The sequence below is a fragment of the Myotis davidii genome, unplaced genomic scaffold (assembly GCF_000327345.1).
Source record: "Myotis davidii unplaced genomic scaffold, ASM32734v1 scaffold217, whole genome shotgun sequence".
NCBI lineage: Eukaryota > Metazoa > Chordata > Mammalia > Chiroptera > Vespertilionidae > Myotis > Myotis davidii.
The window spans coordinates 10,048,339-10,070,775 of NW_006290034.1; the positions used below are offsets into that span (position 1 = coordinate 10,048,339).

General features: G+C 41.6%; 1 protein-coding gene and 1 long non-coding RNA gene across 3 annotated transcripts in view; both read left to right on the forward strand.

Annotated features, from left to right (window-relative positions):
- MAN1A2 (mannosidase alpha class 1A member 2) overlaps window positions 1-10,848 on the forward strand; it is a 64,453-nt gene extending 53,605 nt beyond the window's left edge. The window contains exons 12-13 of one of the 2 annotated variants that reach the window (XM_006763056.1): window positions 1,374-1,489; window positions 8,437-10,848. In XM_006763056.1, the coding sequence (XP_006763119.1) occupies window positions 1,374-1,489; window positions 8,437-8,569 (249 nt within the window). In that variant the 3' untranslated portion in view covers window positions 8,570-10,848. Of the gene's footprint in view, window positions 1-1,373; window positions 1,490-2,108; window positions 2,172-8,436 lie in introns of those variants that run through there. The other variant, XM_015563480.1, reaches the window with a different exon arrangement.
- Window positions 10,849-15,454: 4,606 nt separating this feature from the next.
- On the forward strand, window positions 15,455-21,119 carry LOC102766526. The gene is made up of 3 exons (XR_435637.2): window positions 15,455-15,576; window positions 16,693-16,763; window positions 19,036-21,119. It is a non-coding gene; the product is annotated as an uncharacterized LOC102766526 (long non-coding RNA).
- Window positions 21,120-22,437: the final 1,318 nt, after the last annotated feature.

The following is a 22,437-nucleotide window of genomic DNA, read 5'->3' on the forward strand; positions in this document are numbered from 1 at the left end:
ACATCTCTCAGTTACGAGATAGGTGTTTCTCACATGGGGATAGAAAATCCTTTGCCTGTCTAAAAAGACAATCATATGTTCTTTTTCTTCACCATCTCCTACCCACCAAAATTCCCTAACTTTAAGAATCCATTATAGGACTACTAAAGATTTTTCAAAGGGGGAGGAACTACTGAAGGCTTTTTAGTTGGAATTAACAAAACACAAGGATCTGATTATAATCTGCAGATTGGTGGGCTTGGGAGACCACTGCAGTAGTCTGGGAATAATGCGATAAAGACTTGAACTGAGGTGAGGACACTCAGATGTCATTGTCATCCAGACCTGGATAGTCCTTAGGAAGTTTAACAGAGAATAGCAATGGAAGGTGGGTATATAGAACAGGAGCAGAGGCAGCATTTATTGGTGCTGCCTTTCCACCTGGGTCCAGAGTTGGGAACGTAGCTGCTAGTGAAACTGTGCTGCAGTTGAGAGGATAGCCAGACTGTTGCTGCAGTGGCTCAGGAACGGGGCACATACTTGTGTCAGTAACAGTGGCTTACTAAAGCTTGTGTAAATCCAACAGTATTTTCCATAGGGGCAATAGACAGGTAAAGTAATCCTGCAATGTGTCTGACTTGAATGTTCCCTAATATTTAAGGGTTCTTATTTAGAGGAATAAAGAAGATAGATCTCAATTAGGGGTGAAGGGTTTGGGTAGAAGTATCCTCTCATTGAGAAACACTAGGATAATTTGTCCTGTTTCTAAGGTCCTTTTTCCCTGCACAGCTTCTTAACATATGGCCCTACTCTTATCCGTTAAAAAGAGGTTTGACAAACTCAAACTTTAACCCATATCTGTCCAAATTTTAATTAACAGGAGTTAGAATTTTGCTTTTAATAGCCCATATAGACAGATACACAAACAGTAAATATTATCTCATTGCTATTATTATGTAGAGCTTCTAAGTAATGCTTTTTATTTTATTTTTTTAGCATTTTTGGATTATTGTTTATCCTTGGAAGATATAAAATTGCATTTAAACATTTTAATTCAAATTGGCCTCCCTCTCGATTTGTCAGAATTAGTGAGACTTTGTTGTGTCATACAGGTCTCAAATCCAGTGTGAATGACTTAAATTTGACTCCTAAGTTAGGAATGTATAAGATGTCTTAAAAAGATGAAAGAGTTTTGAATAGGGAGAAATTCCAAAGGAAACAGGATACCTCAGTCAGTTTTTCCAGAAGAAACTATTTTCATTTGATAATAAATTGTATTCTTAAACCGTCAAATTCTCATACAGAGCTCTGTGAACTTTTGACGTGGTCCCTTAACTTGACCTTCCAAACTTGAAATTTGTGTCCTTGATTCTTTTGTTTAATCTCTTTCACAGGCTATTGAGAAGTATTGCCGAGTCAGCGGTGGGTTCTCTGGGGTGAAGGATGTTTATTCCTCGACTCCTGCCCATGACGATGTGCAGCAGAGCTTCTTTCTCGCTGAAACATTAAAGTAAGTGGAGGCCTTTTAAAAAGTTTTACATCTTTAATATTTAGTTGCATCTCTAGAAGAATGGCAGAGGTAGATATTTGAGGCAGATATTTAGTCAAATGAGAGTTTAGTACCTTTATTTTCTCCTAGTTCTTTAGTGTGCATTAGAATCACCTGGAAGACTTCTTAAAACACAGGTAACTGGGTCATCCTCACAGTTTCTGACTCAGTAGGCCTAGGGTGGAACCTAAGAATTTGCATTTCTGACAAGCTCCTAGGCAATGTGGATGATGCTGTTCTGGAAACCACACCTGCACTACTAGTAAAATCTGTTAGTATTCACGGTCTTTTGGAGAGTGCATGACCCTAGTCACCCATACTTTCATTGGAGATTCCCATAAACATATACATAAAGAGAACGATGAAAAAGGAAAAAAAGACAACTTTATTATTTGGGCTTATACTCAAAACCTCAGGCAGGAAGAAGGTGGAGACCTTAAATATGTCCACTTCCCTAAAGACTACAGAAAAAATAACTCTTGATACTTTCTCTTTGCTTCATATTTCTATTTCCTGTCTATCTGTACCTGAATGCCCCATAAAGTGTCACTTTGTTTTAAAAAAAATGTTTATTTTTCAGATATTGTTCAGGTTACTTGAGGATAAATCAGTAGACAAAAAGGACAAAAATTTCTACCCTCCTAAAGTTTACATGCTAGTATATTTCTAGCTTAAATGTTGGCATATTATTAAAATTTCTATGTGTCAAACAAGGTGTCTCATCCTAATGGCCATCTTATTTCAATTATTTTTATTATTCCTACTGCTCTGATTTTTCCCATCTTTTCAGTTTGTGCACTATAAAGTGATTTCTTTTTTCCTTCTAATACATCACTAAGTCTTTATGATTCCTGTTACGTTGCTTTTTTATTTTGCTTCTCCTTTCCATATCTCCAGTTGACGCTAAGCCACACCCTTATTACTGCTGAGGTAGTTTAGAACATCTGCTTGGTAGTCATTTCCCTACTTCTAACAGTCATTTCGGTTTTTGATTTATCCTGTGTGATTGGGCCTGAGACTCTGAGCTAGCTGAAAGAACTCTGGACTGGCAAATAAAACCGCAGGAGCTTTAGTTATATACTTGCTACGACCTAGCTGAGTGAACATGCCAAAATAAAATTTCTTTGCTTTCAGTTATCACATCTGTAAACTGTTGAATTTGACCCAAATTATCTAAGAGTTCTTCTTTTATTTTTTTAAGACCAGAAAAATTGTAAGAATAAAATACAATGAGTATTTGTGTATCACCTAGATTTACCTATTGTTAACATTACCATACTCCTGTATATATGTGTACACACACACACACACACACACACACACAGTTTTACTATTTATTTATTTTTTAAAAATGTTTGCTGTATAATTTGAGTTACCAGATTTCTGATACTTACACAAGTGTTTTAAGGAAAGGGCATAACCCTATGTAATCACAGTACAGTTATCACACTGGGGAAAATTTAACATTCATATAATACTGTTGTTTAATATGTAGTCCATTTTCAAATTTCTCAGTTGTTCTAATGTACTTTAAACTAATTTTTTAACCCCCAGAGGATCATTTGTTGCCATGTCTCCTTAGTCTTCTTTAACCTAGAACAAAGTTTCCTTGCTTTTCATCTTCTGTGACATTGATGAAAGTATTTAGGCTAGTGGCGTTGAAGAATGTCCCTCAGATATATATCCGTGTCTCCTTATGATCGGGTTTAGTTTAGAGATTTTTGACACAAGTATTATATATATGTATTTAAGTTCTTTCTTAATTCTGCCCAAGTTGATTTATAGATTCATTGCATTTACACTCAAAATCACAGGAAGCATGATGGACCTGGAGAGGATTGTGCTAAGTGAAATAAGTCAGAGAAGAACAAGTACCATATGATTTCACTCATATGGGAAATCTAATGAACAAAATGGACTAACAAAATAGAAACAGACTAATGGATAGAGAACAGACTGACAGCTGTCAGAAGGGGTGGGGATTGTGGGGCTGGGTGATAAAAGGTGAAGGGGTTAAGCAAAGAAAATCCTCATAGACACAGACAATACTAGGGTGATTACCAGAGGGAAAGGGAGTGGGGGAGGTAGAAGAGAGTATAGGGGGATAAATAGTGATGGATGGAGGTTTGACTTGGGTGGTGAACACACAATACAATATTATTTCATAGATAATGTTTATAGAATTGTACACCTGAAACTTACATAATTTTATTAACCAGCATCACCCCAATGATTCACTAGAAAAAAAGACAACTCAAAAAAACCATGGGAGACTTTTTTGTAAAAATTAATAACTGTTTCTAAATTTCATATGGAAATGCAAAGAACCTGGAATTACCAAAACAAGTTTAAAAAGAACGAAGTCGAAAGCCTAACACTACCTGATTTTAAGACTTATTATAAAGCTATAGTGATTGAAGTACTCTGATATAGATATAGATATCATTATACAAATATCAAAGTGCTTCAAAAAATTGTATATATACATATACATACACACACACACACACACACACACACACATATATATATATGTATGTATATGTATAGATATATATATCAGTGGAACAGAATAGAGAATCCTGGGTGGGAAGAACTCAATACAATTATGGACAACTGATTTTTAACAAAGGTACAAAGACAGTGAAGTGAGAAAAGATAGGCTTTCCAGGAAACGGTGCTGAAGTAATTTCATTTCTATATGTATATACAAAAAGTCAGCTCAAAATGGATCATAGATCAAAATTGAAAACCTAAAAAAATACAACTTTTAGTGGAAAACATAGAAAGTTTTTGTGACCTTATGGTGGGCAAAAGTTTAAGATACTGCATCAAAAGCATAAACCATAAAAAAAGGAATTGATCAATTGATCTAAAAATGAAAAACATCTGCTCTTTGAAAGATGTTTGAAAAAGAATGAAAGAAAATTAAATGAAAAGTGTCTAGACTATATGTCGATAATAAGATAACATGCAACCCAATTTAAAACGGAGAAAAAGAGTTGAAGTGTCTACTTCACTAAAGAAGATTATAAAGATGACAAATGAGCTCATGAAAAAAAAGTGCTCAATGTCATTAGTGCAATTAGAACTACAGTGAGACACCACTACACTCCTATTAGAATGTCAAAGTAGACCCACACCTGAAGAGACGTCTGCCTTTACTTTCTGACTTTGGACTTTTTGTGTGGAGATGTAAGGCATGGAGCATCTTACAATTCTGAGGAAAACGTCAAGAATATTATTAAGATCCTGATTACTGGGGAAAAAATTAAAGAACATAATCTGCCAACTCAGAAAGTCCTTTCCACAAATGTAGCAGAGAAAGAAAACGTTTTTACTGTGAATAAGCATGAAGCCAGACTGCCGTTTGCGTCACAGGCCCAATGCAAAGACAGGAAGAAATCTGGCCTTTTCACATAGCCAGGTTAGGTACAATCCATTAGGCACCTGTGCTGAAGATAGGTGATAAGAACGCTTTCTCCACAGCACCATTCGCTGTACACAGTTTATTCTAAATTCACATGGTAACTGGGGTGGTCATCCGTGTTAGTTAATTGCCTTTATCTAAAGGAAATATAATACTTCCATCTTAATTACACCTTTGAGAAAGGCACCTACACTACCCTCCCATAGTGACTAAGAGATTGGGGTGCTATTTTCCTTAATGTTTACATTTCAAAGACAGCACCCTGGCCTTTGAGGAAAATGTTTCTGGATTGTAAAACTGGCAAGAGGTTTATTTTGCTTGTAAAAAGATTTACATACATATCAAAGGGATAATTACAAGTTTTCCCAGATAAGGTCTTTTGGCACCAGGAAACTTTGGATGTCATTAACCTTTACAAAACTGGGAGCTCTGATTATGTTCTACTGCTGACTTAACCAGCCTTTGTTACCACCTGCCTCTCGACTGTTAGTTTGGCAGATAAACCCAATTGTTTGTGTGGTTTAGAATCCTGTCTTTTAAAGGCAAAATCATCCTAATTTATTTGACCCCTAAAGGCAGAGGGGCATGAATTCCCTTTAGCTCCCTGACATCTCAGGACAAGCTAATCCATCCCAGGATACCAGAAATGTCTGCCTTCTTCAGTTAATCTTTAAACACTGCATGCATATTTTGCACTGGAATCTATAATATGCCCATCTTTCTTTCCATCTTTTTTCTTCCTCACCCCTTCCCCCCAGAAAACAACTTTAAGATGTGACAGAAGATGTGGGGAAAGGCAGAGGGGCTGATCTTTTGAGGAGATTAATGATTATATGTTTTAATGCATCATCTTTTAGAATATAATTTCCATTGATTATCTTCAATTTAATTTGATTTCTAGCCAGTCAGTTCCAAAAACATTATTTAAATAGTAGAAGTATAAACGAAGTTTTAAGTAAGTTATTTTTCAAACAGTATTTTTCTTATGCATTCTTTGTAGTCCTTAATGCAAGCCTTTTTAGAGTTGTAACATCTATGCATAATATGCCCGACATTGCCATTGTAGTTGTGAAAAGAATAAACGAGTCCTCAGGCTTATTTGATAAATAAACAGAGAACTAAGTAAGAGTACGTTAACTTGGTGGAGGGTTCTTTCAGCCTTACCTTTTCTCTATAGACACTTAAATGCTTCTCCTCAGACTTGGTTGACCTCTTTCTGAAAACGTTTCTTGTTCAGTTACCACTAACACTGTGTTGATGACTTCTGGCAACACCTCCCTTGAGTGTCTCATCTTTTTTTTCTTTTTTTAATATATGTTTTTATTGATTCAGAGAGGAAGGGAGAGGAAGAGAGAGATTGAAACATCAATGATAATGAGAAAATCATTGATCGGCTGCCTCCTGCATGCCTCCTACTGGGGATTGAGCCTACAACCCGGGCATGTGCCCTGACTTGGAATCGAACCTGGGACCCCTTAGTCCGCAGGCCGATGCTCTATCCCTGAGCTAAACCAGCTACGGCGAGTGTCTCGTCTTTACTTAAGAGAAAGCTAAAAGAGATGTAAGTGAACAGCATTTAAAAATAGCTCTAAAGGTAACCAAGACACCCAGTGAAACTGAAGTACTTAATTAATAGCACCTTTTTATATACCTACAGGCTCCAGTCAGTGTCATTGGTAATGTGTTATCTCTTACCTTGAAGTACAGTTTCAAAAAAATCTTTATTAGAAGAAAAGAGTATCTAGTAGTCTGGTAGCTGAATTAGATTATAGACTTTTCTCAATTTTCACAGCAAAGATCATGCTTCTCCAATTGTTCTATTTTTAAACTCTGGGTTAAAAATCTTAAATTTAAATCAGTAATAGTATACCATGTCCTTGATCATCCTCTGCTGAATTTATAATCCGAAGTTAAAAAGAGTTGTTTAGCTGTATTACTTTAAATACTGACTTTGGTACAAATTTTTAAGTGTGCACTGGTATGTTATTTAAGTCTTGTGTCAGCTCCTGCTCTCCATGCATTGTTTGACTCTGCCTGAAGGGGTCAGTCTTGTTCCAAACCCTGGACCAGGCAGCAGTGCTGCAGTCTTTGCCTCTGTCTTCCCTTGTGTCTCTGGCTCCAAATCTCGCCCTCCTTTTCCTTGTAAAGGTGTAAGTCCCTGGAATTAGGGCTCTCCTAAGTCCAGAGTGATTTCATTTCCAGATCCTTGAGGCCCTATTTCCAAATAAGATCACATTTTTGGGCTTTAGTTGGAAATGAATTGGGGTGGGGGGTGCACTATTCAACCCACTATGGTAATATTAAGGTCCTTTTTAAAAAATAATAGCATCTTGCCCTGGCCGGTGTGGCCATAGCATCCCAGACATGTGTGTACACGAACCCCAAGAGCGTGTGCTTCTGTTCTCCACTCAGTGAGCAGACCCAGCAGAGGCTCTTCTGTGGCTGTCTTTCAGTTCTGATGTCTCTGCCTGTAGCCGGTGAACAGATCAGTCAAGCAGGTCTCGGGTCTCGGGTCACGGAATGGGATTGAAGCCTGTGACTCCCTGTTCCAGCTTTACCAGTTATAAGTTGATAGGCAGTCTCTTGTCATCCAGAACCGTAACAGTAATCAGAAAAAATATTAAAGTCCAGGTTTTTAAAATAAATTTTAGCTAAAATACTGTAAAGGAATTCTTTACTGCAGCCTTGTAAGGCCAGCTAGTTGCTACTAAGGTTAGGAGTTAGAACCCAGATTTCCTGACTCTATACAGTTAGATTTTTGTGCTCACTTTCATGAACCCCAATTCAGATTGGAATTTGCCCAGCATAATAGGTAAGAATCACTGTGTGTGTTAAATCTGTCATTTTTTATTTCTACGTGGTCACTGTGGCTTGCATTTCTTGTGGAGAGGTCAGGAATCCTTGCCTTCCTAGAAACAATGCCATTACCCATGAAAAGAGGTTAATAATTTTTAAGCCTCCTCCTATACATCCATGTTTCTGAAGCTTCTATTAAATAGTTGGCAGCACCTGAAAAAACTATTAATATATTAGTGTATAAAAGTTCTTGCTGTGTCCTAATAATGTAGTTACTTACTTCAGTATTTATTTACCAATGTCAGTTAATGGACTTCTAGTTATGCTATGTAAGCTGCCAAAACATATGACTGATGTACGTTATGTTTAAAAGAATGTCTGAAAATTATGAAGTGATTTGTCTTATGCCATTTTACAGCATTGTTTTATGTGCTTCAAACAGGCATGTGAACCTGTTCCTTAACCTCTTATTTCAGAGCTCTCGTTGTGCAGCTCATGGGTTTTCCTATGCGCTGTTCTGGAGCACAGGGTTTTTGCTTTAGATCGTTTGAGTGGCTGGGGTTTGTCCTCTGATGTGTTTGAGCAACTAAAGCTACTCAGAGTAGTTCCTGGTGTCCTCTCATTCTAACTGGACCAGGGGATCTTCTCGTTGAATTCTAATGGGAGCTCCTTTTCTTTTCAGGTATTTGTATCTGCTGTTCTCCGGGGATGACCTTTTACCTTTAGACCACTGGGTATTCAACACAGAGGCGCACCCTCTGCCCGTGTTGCATTTAGCCAACACCACACTTTCAGGAAATCCTGCTGTTCGATGAAAGCAGCTCCAGAAAGACCATTCTCACCTGTGTTTTGTTTACATGGACCCTACAGAGGAGTCTGGAGAGGGGACTTCTGAAAACCCGAACTTCTACGTCAACATGGCAGGGTGAAACATGACTCACTCCCACAGACTTTCAACTTGTAGATATCTCAACTTTGAAATAATTCCGTTTTATACCTGACCAAAACATACTCCGGTGTGTGTAGGATGGAGACCTGGTATGCTCTGGTACTTAATGAGATGGTCACATGAGAAATTAGGCCAGTTACTCTCCGATACTGTTTTTAGAGCCCAGGAACCTGGAGGCTTGACTTCCTAAGAATAAGCCAGCGCGCAGAGCGTCTTCAGGAGCCCGAGATGGCCTTGGCACCAGTTTCCATTTGCCTCCTCCCCAAGTGGAGCAGCTTTCAAATCAAATATTTACGCATTGTTTAGCCCCATTTCTCCATTTTTAATAATGGAATGAACTAAAATCAACAAGAACCAAAAAACTAACTGGATCAGCAGCAAGAAGACTCGGAAAAGAAACAGAAATACTTACCCCTGTCTGAATTTTCAAGTTCCCCATTGGATGACCAGACTGGCAACCATTTCAAGTCCCAATCCATTCCAGTGAAATTTCTTGGTTAAATTTAATTTTCTCTGGGGGTGTGATCTTACAAAGAATATTCTTCAAGTCTTTGTCTCCATATGGAGTCATTGAAGCTGTTTGTCATGACCACTGCTTGTGAGCCTGGGCTGGGGATTTGGTGCATGTTGTTCAGTCTAGTGTTGGTAGCATGACAAAAAGTGGAGGAAGTGCCAGTTTGTTGCCTTGAAACCTGTTCTAAGAGAAAGCGTTGGTTATTTTTGGTAGGAGGCTATTTTTCCAAACCAGCAAATCTACCAAGTACATTTTAACCTCATTGAAAACTTAGTAGAATCCCTCAACTTGCAACTTTATTTATGTGGCTGGGCAAAATGCATTATACTGTTATGCAGCTCTGAATTTCCTTGATGAGCTAAATTACTTTCACAGCTTATTAAATCAAAAACAAAATACATACAATAAAATGTCCTTAAGTAGTCTATCTGAAATGGGGACACGGGATCCTTTATTATCTCATCAGATGACTGAGCTTTTCAAAAATATTCTTATGTAAAAATAAATTTAACTTTTATTTTCTCCAAGGATATTTAAAGGAACCCAAAGAGTGAACCAAAATAGCTGGAAAGTAATTTTTAGTGATAAAAGTAAAATGTAATTTATCATATTACATTGAATTTGGGATAGACCTAAAGGATTTTCTCATACCATCAATAGATTTTGCAAAGATAATTCTTTTTAAATAAATTATTTATATTTGGGGGAAGAACTTAAATTTTAACAAGAACTATCTTGTAAGATAAATGTCTAATGCTTATAAATTTTCTGTCCCTTGAATTTATGTCATAGTGCAAGATACTTTTTCTTCTTTATATTTAATACAAATAGCTCCCATTGATAATAAAAGTTGAGAGTAGTATAATTAGTCTAATATCTAGTCTGAATTTGAAGATTTCATGAAACAATGTGCAAGAAGCCCACCTTGAAATTCTGAAGGCTTATTCCCTTATTTTGATACTTCTTTTTAACCTTTCATGGGCATGTAGATTTAAATTGGGAAAAGATTTACAAATTCATATAATTAAATATTTTCTAAGAGTGATCATCTTATCCCACAAGTAATCAGTCAGTCTTCACATTTCAGCAAATGATCAATAATGATAACCACTCCAAGTTTTTCAGTATACATAGAAAATAAGGATGTGGAGCCAGGTATATTATTTAAGTCTTTAAGAGAGTTTGGTTTTAGCTCATATTTTGAAATTGTAATATCTTTTACTACTTGAAAATTAAGATTTTTAATGAGAAGGGTAGATGCCTGTCACTTCAGAAGAGAAAGGGAAAGAAAGTATTTGGTTCTAAAAAATTAAAAACTTGAGTTGACAATGACCCAGAACAGCTGTGTAGATGGCAAGGAACCCTTCCTTGCTTAGTTCAGAAGAATTCAGAGTAAGAGGCCCTTCTGGGTTCCCCAGGAAGTTCTCAAGGAATAAGACACAACCCTCACTCCCGAAGGGCTCTGTTGACTGAGCGTAAAAGAAGGCAAAGAAGTGTACAAGCGAAGAATCTGAGAGGGACAGTGGGAGGGTCTTCACCACTCCCCTGCCTTCCTTGTGAGCTTATAGCGATGCATCCAGCTTTTCCTTCTGGATACCAAAGGCGATTAAATTAAAGTCGGCTGCAAATGACTTGCCAGTGTCATGTTTGATTTTTTTATGGATTTTTAAAATCATTTCCTCTGAGATCAATCCTTATGCCATATTCTGCTTAGTTTCCAAGAGTACTCTTTACTTCCTTCTGTCCTTGATAGTCCTTTGCATTTTGCAGGCCTATTTCTGAGGTTAAATAACTCATTACATGTATAGAACCTTCTGCAAAGAGCCTAGAAATCTCTTTACCAGGTGTCTCCTCAAAGAGTAGGCACCAAGGAAAAAAAACAGATGTTGGAATACCCCTCTACGTTCTACATTTATTTCTTTTACAGTTTTAGAATCACACCTTTTGTTTAAACCAAGGTAAAGTTGTTAAGGCCAAGAAAATGTGGCCCTAACCAGTGGTCGGCAGACTGCGACTCGCGAGCCACATGCGGCTCTTTGGCCCCTTGAGTGTGGCTCTTCCACAAAATACCACGTGCGGGCGCCCACGTACAGTGTGATTGAAACTTTGTGGCCCATGCGCAGAAGTCGGCATTTTGTGGAAGAGCCCCACTCAAGGGGCCAAAGAGCCACATGTGGCTCGCGAGCCACAGTTTGTGGACCACTGCCCTAACCAAAAAGAAGACTCAGTGCAGAAAAGTCAGTCCCCAGGTAGAGGCTTCTTCCTTCCCGGTGGGCATATGCTGTTTGGTGTCTCTGACACCAGCTCATTCCTGTCTCTGAGCAGATGTTGATTTATAACTGGGTACTGAGGGAATGTGTTCCTTTTGTGGAATGTTGACCCTGATTTTCTGTGGTGTCAGCTAGGGCAACCCAGGCCTTCGTTGGGTAGATTTTAACCTAGCAGTTTGAAATTTTGATTATCTCATCGTTACTCTCCGTTGCCAAAGTCTTTGTCAGAACTACAAGTATGCCAGTAAATGACTGTGCTTGCCATTCTCACGAGGCACTGTCTCCTTAAGCCTGGATTTCTCTGAGTGAAATGCATGAGTGAGTGAGAGAATGATGTGTGCCAGCAGCATGCAAGGCGCTTTCCAGCATTAGAACACTTGTGGTTCCAGTGGCATTCTCTGTATGAGGAGTTCATTCCATTTCAGATGTTTCCCAGTATGAATCACGTTTCAAAATGCTGCATTTCATATTTCATTGAAATGAAGAGTAAAAGAAGTTGTTTATATTTTAAACAATGTGTTACTGTATAATCCCAATAGCTATAATTGTAGTTAATAACTAACATCTCTTGGAAAATGTCAAAGAAATATTTGATTTCTGATGCAACTTCGACTAAAATATTTGGAAATAAGTGCAAACATCCTTATTTTGCTAAATCACTTTAATTAGATAATTAAAAATTAATGTTTTCTAGAAATGCTGGTTATTTTCTATTCAGAAGTCTTGGCACATAATTCATGGGTAAAACTTGCGGTTGTGTATTGTTTTTGCTCTGCTGTGTGTCCTACTAGTGGTTCCATGCTGTTAAATATAAAGAAAAATAGACTAACCTAATTCTAAGTTCCAAATAATAGTTCCCAGTAATAGTATTTTGAGTTCTTATTTTTCCTTAGGTTTCTTTCCCCTCAAATTGGCTAGTTCATATCTTATCCACTTTTTACATAAATTTATACAAAAATACAATTATACAGAGAGATTTTTAATACTGTGTATTTGTTAACTAATAAACACAATTGTTAATTGGGTTTGGCTGCACAACTAAGCAAAATATTGGAATAACCCAGTGTGGTCTGGAGATATTTTAATGCACTTATTCTGGTTCAAGAACATTGGTGGTGGTGATTTCCTATTACTTTGGCTCATTTAGGTCATGATGGGGATGTTCCTTTTGGCTATGGCTCAGCAAGCTTTTCTGTAAAGGCCTAGACAAATATTTCTTTGTGAGCCATCCAGTCTCTGTCGCTGCTACTCAATTCTGCTGCTGAAACAGGAAAGCAGATATAGGCAGTATGTAAATGAAGGGGCATAGCAGTGTTCCAATAAAACTTTATTTACAAAAATGTGGAGGGCTAGGATTTTGCCCACGGGTCACAGTTGTTAATGTCGATCCCAAAGTTTACTTTGTGTAAGACCCTGCAATATTTGATTGCTTCTTTTCTTTGTATTTGAGTTCTGTAATTCATTTTTAAAGCGAAAAGATGGGTGTGTGTAAGATTGTATGTATTTGTGTCACTTAAAGCTATATATTTTGTTGTCTTGAAAATAGATACGCTCCTCCAGGTTTCATGATGCAGCTATCATGAGGGAGGCACATTTTTTGTTCCTGGGTTGTGCTGTCAGCCACCAACTGGCCTTGCCTTGTCATTTAATGCCACACTTACGGAGTCCCCAGGTAAAATGAAGTGTTGCTGTGGTGTCGAAATAGTAATCCTCGCTAAGTTCTGCCTGCTCATTGACCCGGGGCCCAAGACTCCGGATCACTGGGGCTGCAGAAACCCCTCCGCTTGAGTGCTTCTAGTCCTCCAACTGTACGATTGGATCGCTGACCTTTGTGCTGCAGAATCCGATCCTGAAAATTTTTCAGCAGCAGAAAATGGGTTATGTGCCATTTGGCAGCCACTATTGCCCTTTTAGACTGCAGAAGGGTCCTGCCCCTGCTCCCTCTAGACCTGCCCACATCTGAGAAGTTGTAGCCAAAGGTCAGCTCCCTTCCTCCTCCTCCTCTTCCTCCTCCTCCTCCTCCTCCTCCTCCTCGGCGTAACTCTCCTGAAGCCCTTCACTAGTCCTAGCATTATTTCAGAATGTCGATATGCATCAGATTTAAATTCAGGTACCTCTCAATCTCAACATTACACTTCATGTTGAACATTTTAAACTTTGCTTGAGCCCAGCAGAACTCATGAGATGACAGCACCATATCCCCAGTAGATACACTGCAATGCACTGATTTTTATTTCATCTTGCTCAAAGAAAACTATAGTATTACTGTGCCTGTTACCTCTAAGACCTAGTCTAGTCCAACCTCTGAGATCATCAAGCTTAACAATACCCAAATCACTGGATCTCATTCACATTAAGACCTGACCAGAGCTAATAGATCTCTCACTTAGAAGTTTATCAAACATTTCACGATTTTTGGAAATTCTAGAGGAGGGGAAGCCTGTAGTCAGAGGGACAGGGAACACACATTGTAAATGAGCTCCCTCTCTAGGTCCAACACACTATGCAGGTCACTGCAGCTCAGTGTGAAAGTGAGTGAGATGACAAACACATAAACCCACACACGGAGGATTCTAAGCCACTGCAAATGTCTTGCAGCTACTGGCTACTGCAGAATTGGACTGCAGATTGCATACCAGAAACTTCCATGGAGACAAGCTCAAGCTCTGGGGGAAAATTATTTTTTAGGAAATTTAGAAGTTAGCTTTTGTTGGATTAATTAAAGTATCCCCAGTTTTAATTACTGGATTTGGAAGTTGAAATGCTATTGCTCAATCCTGCTGGTCTCAAATTCACTGATAGAATTTTTCTTAAACTATTTAACTGGGGTAAGTTTAATCTCTTGAATCAGTACCCACTGACCGCTCCTGAACTGATTTCCAGTCGTGTCCTCTGTATGTGATTTTTATAAATTAAAGGTAATATTGTATATTAAAGATCAAATAAAGATGTTCTTTAAGTGAAGAGTCTTTGTTTACCCTTCATTTGTACCCAGTGCTGACCACACAGTTCAATCTTCTTCCTGTTACAGAACAAATTTGCCTCTTACAATAACTGACAGTCTTCCGTCTCCCACATCCAGAGAATGTTTCCTTTGGTTCGGCTGATCGTGTCACGTTCCTTGATGTTATAGAAAGGTGAAGACCGGGCTTAAAGGTAATTTTTATTTCATCTTGCTCAAAGAAAACTATAGTATTACTGTGCCTGTTACCTCTAAGACCTAGTCTAGTCCAACCTCTGAGATCATCAAGCTTAACAATACCCAAATCACTGGATCTCATTCACATTAAGACCTGACCAGAGCTAATAGATCTCTCACTTAGAAGTTTATCAAACATTTCACGATTTTTGGAAATTCTAGAGGAGGGGAAGCCTGTAGTCAGAGGGACAGGGAACACACATTGTAAATGAGCTCCCTCTCTAGGTCCAACACACTATGCAGGTCACTGCAGCTCAGTGTGAAAGTGAGTGAGATGACAAACACATAAACCCACACACGGAGGATTCTAAGCCACTGCAAATGTCTTGCAGCTACTGGCTACTGCAGAATTGGACTGCAGATTGCATACCAGAAACTTCCATGGAGACAAGCTCAAGCTCTGGGGGAAAATTATTTTTTAGGAAATTTAGAAGTTAGCTTTTGTTGGATTAATTAAAGTATCCCCAGTTTTAATTACTGGATTTGGAAGTTGAAATGCTATTGCTCAATCCTGCTGGTCTCAAATTCACTGATAGAATTTTTCTTAAACTATTTAACTGGGGTAAGTTTAATCTCTTGAATCAGTACCCACTGACCGCTCCTGAACTGATTTCCAGTCGTGTCCTCTGTATGTGATTTTTATAAATTAAAGGTAATATTGTATATTAAAGATCAAATAAAGATGTTCTTTAAGTGAAGAGTCTTTGTTTACCCTTCATTTGTACCCAGTGCTGACCACACAGTTCAATCTTCTTCCTGTTACAGAACAAATTTGCCTCTTACAATAACTGACAGTCTTCCGTCTCCCACATCCAGAGAATGTTTCCTTTGGTTCGGCTGATCGTGTCACGTTCCTTGATGTTATAGAAAGGTGAAGACCGGGCTTAAAGGTAATTTTTATTTCATCTTGCTCAAAGAAAACTATAGTATTACTGTGCCTGTTACCTCTAAGACCTAGTCTAGTCCAACCTCTGAGATCATCAAGCTTAACAATACCCAAATCACTGGATCTCATTCACATTAAGACCTGACCTGACTGTGCTTAAGGAATAGAATCAGTTAGACTGTAGATAGTGGTTTATAATCTAGCGATACTGTAAATGCAGATGATATTTAAAACCCTGTACTCGGGGAGCATCAAGGAAAGTAGTGGTAAAACCTGAAATACCAGCCCATTTATATCCTCCAGGTCTAATTCTTCCTGGCACAGTGGATTTCAACCTAATCAAAATTTTAAACTAGGAACTTGACGCTGTGAATGTAATTAATTGTGGGCTTACCTTTTCAGAAGCAACTAAAGCAGGACCAGATAAAAGAATAAGGATCCCTGAGTGACTGTGATTTGATAAAATCTGGGCCTTTCTCTGTCTACCAGTAGCTGAAATTTTCATTATTTCACTGAGTTACAAAAGACTGTCAACAACATGCAAATAGCATTCATATTAAGAGTATGGGATCCTCACTGAGAGTAGATTCTTCAAGTAACTGACATGTGAACTGAATTTTAAGAGGAAGTAGAGTTTGGAGATAAGGGAGAAAGGAGCTATTTGACAAGGCACAGATACCTGAAGAAGCAGTGGGAATGAGGTCCAAAGCAAGGTAGGAAGACTAGCCTTGAACCCGAGAAGGAACATCCACTTCACTGAGACCTGTAACACAGTCTCACACTGTCCTTTTCAGGCCCTGAAACCACAGTGTCCATGGCCCAGGGGCACCCGTCCAGCCCCGCACTGGCTCTCCCTTCCGAAGTCGGTTCCGTATCTACCAAATAGCCCATAAGTTACAAGAAGAAAAAGGGGAGGATGTCATTTTGGAAGAGGTTACGGGACTTCCCTGAAAATATCGTGCAAAAATACTTATCAAAACTTTAGATGACTCCCCAAAATAATGAGCATGGGTAGTGTTTTAAAACAATTCAGTAGTAAGAAATGTGTGCCACCAGAGGGCGCTAATCAATCAATCTTGTTCTCTCTCCCTCCCTTTCCCTCTCTCTCCCTCTCTCTCAGTGAAACCTCTGACTACATTTTGCTGCACCCTGACATTGACTAACAGAGGGACGCCACGGCTCAGCTGCCAGGTAAGCCTGTGACTAAGGACCTGCTAGGACCCACAGTAACCTCAGCACAGGATTCCGCCACCCTGGGCTCAGGCCCCATTGAAACTAAGTCAGTGATGAAATGTTTGTCAGACAGAAGACAAATATTGCCTTAAAAAGACTTCCATTTCTTTCCAAATATGACCTCCCCTTAGAAAGGACTTTGAACTAATAGGTAAAAGTTATTAGAAGATGAAAAATATATCAGAAGCCAGACCTAGAACAAGTCTGATTTGAACCCTACAAATAATTTTAGCTGACACGCTATGGCATAGTATACTTAGTGGAATTTAAAAATCAAATTATAATTACAGTACTTTTTTATTTTTATTGGGTTTATTGTGGTGTCTTTGGTTAATATTTTATAGGTTTCAGGTGTACAATTCTGTAACATATCATCTGTATATTGTGTTGTGTGACACCTCCCCAAGTCAAGTCTCCTTCCAGCACCACTCACAGCTATTCTTGTTTATATGACGCTGCTCGAGTCCTTTTGGAATTTTTTTTTCTTGAAACTTTCATTGAACATGTATGTGGCAAGACTCATGTTTACGGGAGATACAGAGCCAACTATGATACTTGTGTGTCCTCTGGGCTAGACGAGGGTCAATGGGCGAGCCAGAAATTATGTTCCCTAGTCAAGGTGTGTACCGGGAGCTACTGGAGCTCAGAGAAGAACCTGCTGGGGTGGGGCAGGAGGGTGTGGTGGAAAGAGAGCAAAAGAATCCCAACCATCCTGACTCCTGACTCCCGCATTTGGAGAAGCATTTGACTAAAATTCAAGGAATGACAAGTTTGTCAGATGTGATAGGAATCGGCTGTAACAAACCAGGCAAAGACATTACAGGAAAAGGAAACATCCCGTTTAAGATTTAGGAGGGTCGCAATTGGGAATCTGTCCTTCAGCATATTAATTTTCTGAGTGGGGCTTGAGCGTAAGCTGTTGGTCGTATGAACCTGGGGTTTAGGAGTCTGGGCTGCAGATAGGAATCTGGCTGATCAGCAAGTAGCAGTTGGGACTTGTTGAGATCACCTAGGGACTTGGGTCACTTAGGGGAGAGAGGGGAGCGAACCCGTCCCAGCGTCTACAGGTCTGTGAGCTGAGAGGTGGGAGGTGGGGAGAACTATCCTGGGACTGAAGTTACCTGCAGACTTTCCATGCACCCTCGCATGGAGGACAGTTTAAAAAGCCAAATGAGATTTTAAAAACAAAAGAAAAATTATTTTTTTAAGGCATTTAAGAACGGCAAGCCATTGAGGGGTTGGTCAGACCAAAATCGAGGAGGAGTGACCCCAAAGGGAGAAGCGACCCAGCTGCCTTTGACCCAAGGACGTGGTGACAAGGAAGCCTGACCGGGAGGGACACCGAGCTCCTCGGCTGTGCCCAGGGGAGCATTAGGCCCGTCCCACCTGGATTCCCGGGCTGTGTCCAGGCATTAGTGGGACCCTATGTGGCACCCTGTGAGGCACCGTCAGAAAGGACGAGGGCAGGGCCTCTGTCCCACAATCCAGGGGCTCGGGACAGCACAGGTGACCTGGAGGAGGGTCCCTCTTTCCTCTCTCTGCCTCAGGAGCCCACAGCAGTGTGGGGCACGGGGAGGGCCCGGAGGGGGCACCGAGGAGCGCCTGAGGGTCTGGTAAGCCACAGTGCACCTCGGAGGCTCTGTCCCAGCCAGGCCACCAGCACAGCACGCAGGAGCGGCCCACGTGGCTTTGGACCAGGCTCCAGGCAGGGAACAGGGACCGCTGGGGACTGAAGCAAAGGGGACTCATGAGAAGGACACGGGCTCAGTCCCTGCAGAGAGCTGGAGGCACAGGCTTGCGGAATGGGCAGGAACTAGGGGTTCAGGACACCAGACCCCAGAAACCCCCAGGCAGGAGGCCGCTGCCAGGCACAAGCCTCACCGTGGGACCATCACAGACCTGTTCTTGGCGGGCCTGGCTTTGCAGGTGTGAAGTTTGGGTTTTGAGGTGAACAGTGAGGAGGGGTTCAAGTGCTCGCTCTGGCTAGCAGGGTGAGGGCACTCTCCGCTCACTGAGACTCCGGTAGGCGTGGGTTCTCTGACACTCAGCAGTCAGTCTAGGCGGGGCTGGCAGCAGTGGCACGAGGACGGCAGGAATCCCTTGAAGTCCAACACTCGGTGCAAGTCCCAGGACTGGTGCGTATTCACCGTGTGAGCGTGAGCCATGAGTCTAACATGTCTGAGGTTCTATTTTCTCACTGGGAACTGGGGTGATAGCGCACCTTGAACAGGTGGCTGTCCCCACATGCATCCTGAGGGCAGGCCAGCTGCGGCTCAGACGTCCTTGCTTCCTTCCCCAGCCTGTGGACTGGAGCCCAGCTGAGGGTCAGGCTTTGCTCACAGACCGGCCACTCAACCGCAGCCTTGCTCAACCCCCCGGCCACCACGGCTCCTGCGTGTGGAAGGTGCTGCTGAACATCGTGCGGTTATAAATCCTCGGCAACTCAGATTCCTGGCTTTCAGCTTAACGATAATCACCTGTACTCCACGCCTTCTAAAATGCCAGGCACCAGGCTCATCCCATCACAAACACCCTCCTGCCATCCTCAGAACAGCAGGAGGTAGGTACTGTGATTTCTCCCATTTTCAGATGAGCAGACAGCCTTAGAGAGGCTAAGCTGCTTCCCCGTGGTCCTGTGAAATGAGTGCACCCCTAACCACTGGGACACACCACCTCTGACAGCGGCTGACTGAGCCCACCCACAAGCCCGGCCCTGGCCATGCCGCTCACAGCAGGAAGCCAGCCTTCCCTGAGAAGTTATGAGGATCCTGTGTTTCCTGCAGAGCTGAGGGGCTGTTCTTCCACATCCAAGTCCAAGCGTGTGCCAGGGCTGGAGCGCTGGGCGGCCCTCACGGGTCTGTCCCTAACGAGATCTCAGGAGAACCCCGGCCCTCACTGGGGAGAGGCCCCAGGGAGAGGCCCACATGGGCCTGAGGGTCATCTGTGCTGGGGCTACCACTTACAGGAGCCGTGCTGTCCACGGGGGACCCCGAAGCGCTCAAGAATGAGAAGGCTAGACCTCTGGAAGCCTCCAGGCTGGGCGAGGACATCCTCTTGAAGAGGCACCAGTGTGACATGATGGTGGACAGTTCCCTCTGGGCACTCAGGGCCCAGCATCCCACAGACCAGATCCTGAAGTGGCAGCCCTGTGTGTGGAGGGCAGCGGGAAGCAGCTCGCACCTGCTCGGGCAGGAGCAGCACGGTTCATCTTACCCCTTTGAGGACCTGCTTCCAAGAAACACAAAAAGAAACATTCTGAGGACTGGGTATTTTTCCACTTGGCAAACGTCTGTGATTTGTAGGACACATGGTACTCTGTCCCGACTCTGGTCCTTTCCTTCTTCCTCCACCCACGATCCTGTCCGCCTGGCTCAGGCCGAGGGCCCAGGTCAGCTGCACACTCAGCTCTGGGCCTGTGTCCCTCAATGGGAGGACCATGGAGAGCGCAAGGAGAGGGGCCGCCCAGCTGCCACCAGAGCCAGCAAAGTTTCTCGAAAAGCAAACGTCCACCTTGGTTTCTCTGGAGCCAGTAGGTGTCAGACGGACCTGAGTGGGCATGTTTCCTGGTTTTGCAGCGTGTCCGCAGAGTAGGGGATGCGCAGGGCAAAGCCACCCGCCACCCTGGCCACAGAATGAAGTTTCTGTGGCTCTCACCAGCTGGGGCCCAACAGCCACCAGCATCCTCCTAAAAGAAGCTAGAATTTTTTAAAAAATCTAGTTTGAAGGGGTCCTTGAGACTGTCCTCAGAGACAATTTGCAAATTAGGAAACCCAAAAGAAAAAAGAGAGAGAGCGGGAAGAGGTTATTTAAAAAATGTATTCAAGCAGCATTTGTTTATTTACAAAGTACATGCTATAATCATTAGTGCTGGGTCACTAGAAGGTTTACAGAGATTAGTTATATTTAGTCCTTACCCTCAGGGACCTATCAGGAGAATCACCCCCAAAAGGGCTTCATCCCATCTAGTGTTTCTGTCCATAATTTTTAGGTCTGCTTTGCTTTGGCAGAAGTGACTCAGCTAACAATTGGGCTGAAGACATTTGAAATTAGAGTTAGTGTAGCCAATCTGAGTTCAGCCCAACTCAGCGGCGCTGAGTGAGCATCTGCTATATGGTAGGTACTGGGCCCAGCACCAGGGGTGCAGAGGTGAATGACATATAGTCCCTGTTCTCAAGGTTACAGTCTAAATGTATCCGGACTTTGAGTGGAATAAATGCCATGAAGAGGCATGACATGCATGGGCAGAGAGAGAAGGACCACGTGGCTGGAAATCCGGATGCTTTCTGAAGAAGGTGGCAATTACAAGTTAAAACAGCCCTCCCCAACCTCTGTCTGTCCTATCCTCTTTGCTCTCCCCAGCCAAGTCCATTTATTCATGCATTTAGTCATTCATTCATTCACTAAATATTTATTAAGCTCCAAGGTGTCCGCAGTACTGTTTGAGATATGGGGATACAGGATGAGTAACACAGATAAAGTCCCAACAATCTGCATACATTCCAGTAGAGTGGGGATGGATGACCGAGACCAACAAACGAACAAAATAAATAAGAGGTCAGTGATGCTGTAAATACAAATAGAACAGGGCGAAGGAGACAACTAGTGAGTGTGGATGGGGAAGGCATGTGCGATTCCACACGAGGTCTTTGAGAAGGCTTCTCGAAGGTGGAGACATCCGCGCAAGGACCCAAGTGAAGAGGCAGAGTGAGCCTGAGCCCTTTGGGGAAGGGGTTGGGGGGACGGAGAGTATTCCTGGTAGAGGGGACAGTAAGTACAAAGGCCTGAGGCAGAAACACATTTGATGGCCAATTGGCAGGAGCATCCTGAATGAGTGAATGAGCAGAAGAACAGTGAGAGACCTTGGATGGAGAGGCAGACAGGGCCCTGACTGGGGGGGCCATGTGAGGAGTTCAGATTGTATCCACGGGTGATGGAAGCCCCTGGAGGGCTTAATGATCTGATTTGGGTTTTACCAGATGATTGTGGCTGTGGGGTTGAAAAAAAAGCTTGAAAAGTTCAAGACAGGAAGCAAGGACAACTTGTAAAATATTTTCAATTTGAGAAAAAATAGAGTTGACCTTTCTGATGAAGAGAAAGAACAGGAGTCAAGCTGGGGGTGGTGGACTTCAGGGCTCAAGTTTGGACCTCGGTTTAACATGCACTTTAGATGTCTGAGTGGAGACACTGAGCAGGCAGTTGGGATAGTTGAGTCTGAACTTCAGGGAGGAGTCAAAAATACCCACAGCCACCCAGAAGGCGAGGGAGGTGGGACTCCTGATAGAGTGTGAGATTTGGCTGCAGGACATTTTACGACTTCCTTTCTTAGAGAAGCCTCAATAGAAGGTTGAGGGTAAAAGCCAAATTGTGGGTGTGAAGACAATGAGTAGAGATTATTCTCTCAAAAGAGCCAAACATTTTGGCTTTGTTCACTCTCTATTTCTTTGTTTTCTATTTCATTAATTTCCACTCTTTATTATCTCCTCCTTTCTACTATCTTTGGGTTTTCTGTTCTTTTTTTAAACTCCTAGTGTAGAGTCTTAACTAATTTTCAGCTTTCCTTCTTTTCTGATGGAATGTTTCAGGATATAAAAGTTTCCAAAAATCGCATATGCTGCATTCCACAGGTTTTGAT